This window comes from Amia ocellicauda, chromosome 1 (assembly GCF_036373705.1).
Source record: "Amia ocellicauda isolate fAmiCal2 chromosome 1, fAmiCal2.hap1, whole genome shotgun sequence".
NCBI classification, from domain to species: Eukaryota; Metazoa; Chordata; class Actinopteri; order Amiiformes; family Amiidae; genus Amia; species Amia ocellicauda.
In genome coordinates, this window is record NC_089850.1 from 5,940,772 (window position 1) to 5,945,717 (window position 4,946).

The following is a 4,946-nucleotide window of genomic DNA, read 5'->3' on the forward strand; positions in this document are numbered from 1 at the left end:
AATTGTCAATGGGAGTTTAATCAGATCTGAAACATCCTATCTGTGTGGGTCAAAGTTAAAATCTGCCACAATGACACATCACACCCCCTGTAACATGTTCTCCAGTATTCCAATAAAACTACTTTACATAAGTGGCAGAATTAAAGTGGTTGTAAATAGTCATTCCTCACAACACACTAGTGCAGACAGTTGTGTGTGCTGTGCAGTGCAACGTGCTCTTCTGCAAAATCACAAAAATTGGCATATATAGGCAATATGTGTATCCCAGTAGGTATGTATGTGCATTTATTTTGCATATCATAAGCAATGTACATGATTTTTTATTATTAGTGGGAGAAACTATTACAATATTACAAATGCATATACTTTTCTTGTGCAAAACTGGTTGACTCAACCCTTTCAACTGAATCCACTCCCACCTCCCACACTCAGCTCCTCAATATGTTTTCTTTCTCACTGAGTACTAGATTAGATCAAACATAGCAGTGTATTAAGCTGGAAGGTGTGCATGTGGAGCAGGGCTCTTCCAATCTGGAGTGTAAACTTTGTTTTGTAAACATATTGGAAAAGTATCAGGATATTCATTAGCAACTAATTCTGTGTATAACCCCCCACATATGCCCAATTTTACGGTCTCCCTCAGTTTAACAAGGTCAAGTATTTTTCTGGCCATACTTAATTTTTAATAAAAACAAAATCCCCTTAATACAATAATGGATATTTTACGGCACCCTCTCTTCCAAACAACACTGAACTATAAAAGCAGTCACCTGAATATACAGCACACTTCTAAAGGGAGTTCCAGTATCTTTCAATTGAAATGGTCTTTGTGCAGCTCATCCTGTCTCTGGCCTGAATATGTGTGGGACGTTTCTTTGGTTTTAAATTGCTAGTGTCTCCTAATGGCTTAATTCATAAAATGGCTACACAACATAGCAATCCAATTCAAGTGTCAGTTCCAGATTCACTATTGGTTTCTGCTTACAAACCTGTTACAACCTGTTATAAGCATCAGTCTTGGAATCAAACATCTGCAGGAGACACCATACACATTCACTAAGAAGGCATGGCTCGCCCCAACAATGGCAGAGCAACTGAAAAACCAGGGCGAAATGAAGTATTGTCAGCAGGTGTTAATTCAGCCTGTTTAGAAACTTGTCCGCCATTTTGTTTTACTTCCCTGTGATCTACAAAGAGCAGTATTTAGTATTTAGTGCCACGGCCTCCAGGCGACTCAGAATGGTTTGGCCTTGCGGCGCTGAGTGAACCAGAGCGCAGCCGTGACCAGAACCATGGATATTCCCAAAATCCCAAATACTTCTGCGAAGGGGAACTCTCCCTGCAGGGACAGCAAACATGTCACACATGCCCAAGATGACAGCAGACTGAAATACAGTCCTCACCCCGAGAAGATACTGCCAACTGCTTTTCATCTGTGGATCCTATGAATCACTTCCACATTTTATTGAGCAATATTTAGGACAAGATTTAACTTTTTGCTTCAAAACCGAGCTGTCAGCTACTTAATTGAACCTCAATTGAAGTAACAATCTGCTTAGATTTGACTTTTTAAATTGTGTAATAAGGGAGTTAGTTCTTTAATAAGTTCTTTATACAATTCTATACTTAACTTAAACCCCCCTGTTTAAAATAATAAAAAGGCTCTGATTTAGGAAATTATTACTTCAATTAACCACTAAACCAGAGACAGAAAAATATTTTGAAGAGTTAAAAAAACGAAAACATCGAAGTTATCTTTTTTATACAGAACAAATCAGAGAGTTTGGCAGAGAGTTTTCAGGACACAGCCAGGCTGAAATTGTTTGCATTTGAGAGGCAACCAAAACGATTAATTTCATCTGTACCAAAAGAACAGAACAAACCAGAATTTCATGATGTCTTAACACTTTGGCAGACAAAATAATAAATGTTGCCTTTGTTAAAACAAAAATAATAATAGGTTTCATCAATACAAAAAACACTACTTTTAGGGTTATTTTTTTTATTTGAACCTAATGCATACTGGGAGATAACCCAATGTTGCTACATCTGAAGTTGTCTGAAGTTTGATTTCGAAAGCATTCAGTGCTTTACTGCAGGATTACCGTGACATACCTAATTGTTCAGTCTCATTGCAGGCATCCTTCTGTCCTTTACATAGCAGGCTTTCTTCTATTAACCCAACGAACTACCACAAGGAATTGCCTCCAGGACTGGGGGCAGCACTCTGGAACAGAGTGGACAGGATAGATTAAAGTGCCTGTGTACTTCAGTGGATTAGAAGTCCCCCTTGTGGGCACTAACCTTGGCACAATACAAACATGATGCTGTGATTCCAGCAAGGCAAGGCAGAAATACCCTAATCCAGAGCTTAGTCCCAATCCTCCTTGAAGTTTGATGCAAATCTCTGCCATCCATTAAATGGTTACAGGTGTTGGTAACACACTGATGTCATCTGTGTTTGCTTTGACCCATGAGTGATCATATCCAAGATAATGAGAATGTGTTTTGCAATTTCAGTTTCAGCATAAATCAATGCTAACAGACTCTAATCACTTTCTGGGATTCTGAGACCCGGGAATTGTGGGAAAGCAGAGGATTGCATCACATGTCTTGAAAGCTTTTGATATCCTATTACAACGAAGCCTTCAAACACTGCGTTACAGTGGGGTGTGACAACTCTCGCCTCGAACACTTATAAACACAATGAGAACTCAAGGTCTAGGACTATAAAAGATCTAGGTGGATACACCACGAGATGTGAACCCCACATACGTCATCCAATGCGGCTTGCTTGGAAAATAGTGTAACGATCCTGAAGACACAGCTAATGCAAAAAAGCAGTCATTCTTTTTGGAGATAACACTTCAAGGACATGTTTAATACACTGGAAAGCAATAGTAAGGACTGCCTTTGTTGTCTGCATCATAGGATGATTTGTAACTCTGAGGTGCCTTGATTTTAAAGAATGAAAAGTAAATAAATTTCACTATTGCTATCATTAAGATTGGATTGCAGTTTAGCAAGTGTTCTCCAACCAGTGATTAGGTTTATTAAGAATCATTGGAGTGCCTACGCCGGTACGAGTTTAACATGTTTTGCCATTAACATGCTGCCTGAACATAGTGGAGTACTTACAAATTCTGCAGAGCTGTAAACCCTTGAAATGCTGAGTATGACAGATTCAGGGCAGGGTTTTCGGAGAGATCTCTGTATATAAAACAGCAAAAGAAAAAAGTGATAATGCAACTTTGGCATCAAATGATAAATCCAAAGAGTAATATTTATAGTTGTTTTCAATTATGAAAAAGATCTGTTTAATTACAGCTTCCATAAAGCATCTGAAAAATCTAAACCATTAGACAAAAGTCTTGACCCAATCTCAGGCCACATCGTTAAATGGCTTGATAGTGAGATCAAACAATTAATTAAGTCTCTTGATGAAAACCCTAGATCAAGATTTCGATTGCAATATGATGGTATTAAAAAAAGGAAAAATGTGGTATGACCTGTTTTTATATAATCAAACATCTCAGCCATTTAAGAAAACATGGAGACAAACATTTTCAGTATTCTAGGAACTTACATCATAATAGCAGTCGATGCCTCATGAAGATCAACTTGACCTACAGAGCAATTCCACAGGTATAAGTTGTGACATGAAGGAAATATATTGTCATGTGGCAAAATCTCACAATATGCAGAGGAGCAGGCTTTGATATTGATTAAGCATTTTCTTATCTACTCAGTGAAAAACAAAGTGAAAACCACAGGGAAGCTAAACTAAACACTACTATTACTACTACTACTCGAGTTGATGTTTACAGATTGAATTGAATCACCTAGTGTCATTGATAACACAGAGAAACAACACAGAGCCTAGCTGATAATCTGCTGATGCCTTTCAGTTAATATACCCTGCTGAGCTGATCTATTGAACATTGATTTAGGCCTGGAACAAATCAAGACTTTGATCGACCAGAGTATTGCAAATGTGTACCCAATTGCATTTTATTTCTAAGTAGTAGATTCTTATCAAACTGAGTGTAAATGAATGTATGTTGCGGAGCCACACTCACTATTGCAGTGTTGTCCTTACCCAATGATGTATTCAGGCACAGTTTGGTTTTGCAGACAGCAGCGACCTTCAGTCACAAAGCTGGCGTTGGGCCTGCAAAGATCCCCCACTGCCGTGCCATTGCGCAGATCCCCCGGACACAGGCTGCACACCTGGAAACAAGCACAGAGAGAGAGAACAGCAGCAGCAATTATCATACACATAACATTTGATCTATAATATTGTGTCCTGCCCTTTGTATTAGAGATAATAAAAGAACACAATATTGCATATACACACACAGCCTGAAAAGAAAGGAGCCTATATATTGGATGGATCTCACAACAGTCTGTACCCTGGTTATTGGTTTACAAAAAACAATACTGCGTTTTTAGTGATTTTCTTTGTTACTGTGTTAGAACAATCGAAGGGTCATGCAGACACAAAGTAACACTCAATAGACAACAGATACACATGTGTCACACTGATTGTATTGTTTTTCCTACCTAGTATGCGGTGTGCTGATCCGCAGCCACACCACACACTGAACACAGTACAGAGTAACAACTGTCAACAAAAGCTGTGTCTGAAATTGCCCACTTGTTCACTCATGCACTATTCCCTATATAGTGAGTGGCAGTGAGTGCACTGTATTTCAGCAGTGAGTGAACCAAAGCGAGCGATTTCAGATGCTGACGTAAATTCCCTTTCACACATTTCACCTGTGTGGCTTCATGAATTTTATCTCTGTAATCTTTATATATATAGGGAAAAAAGTATTTGATCCCCTGCTGATTTTGTACGTTTTCAATGCCCTGGCTGAGGGAAGGAGGTTCTCACCCAAGATTTGACGGTACGTGGCCCCGTCCATCGTCCCTTTGATGCGGTG

The 4,946-nt window shown here is 38.9% G+C and overlaps 1 protein-coding gene across 1 annotated transcript; it reads right to left on the reverse strand.

Annotated features, from left to right (window-relative positions):
• Positions 1-1,234: 1,234 nt before the first annotated feature.
• atraid (all-trans retinoic acid-induced differentiation factor) lies at positions 1,235-4,669 on the reverse strand. Its single transcript, XM_066697389.1, has 6 exons — positions 4,658-4,669; positions 4,120-4,230; positions 3,587-3,690; positions 3,139-3,210; positions 2,206-2,227; positions 1,235-1,339 (listed from the first exon to the last, which is right to left on the reverse strand). Exons 1-6 carry the CDS (start codon positions 4,667-4,669, stop codon positions 1,235-1,237), a joined length of 426 nt encoding a protein of 141 aa, XP_066553486.1.
• Positions 4,670-4,946: the final 277 nt, after the last annotated feature.

Coding starts and splice junctions, on each gene's coding strand:
- atraid (XM_066697389.1), bottom strand. Junction 3,211..3,586: donor GCATCGACTGCTATTATGAT/GTAAGTTCCTAG, acceptor TTTTATATACAG/AGATCTCTCCGAAAACCCTG. Junction 1,340..2,205: donor TGCTGCCCCCAGTCCTGGAG/GCAATTCCTTGT, acceptor CTGTCCCTGCAG/GGAGAGTTCCCCTTCGCAGA.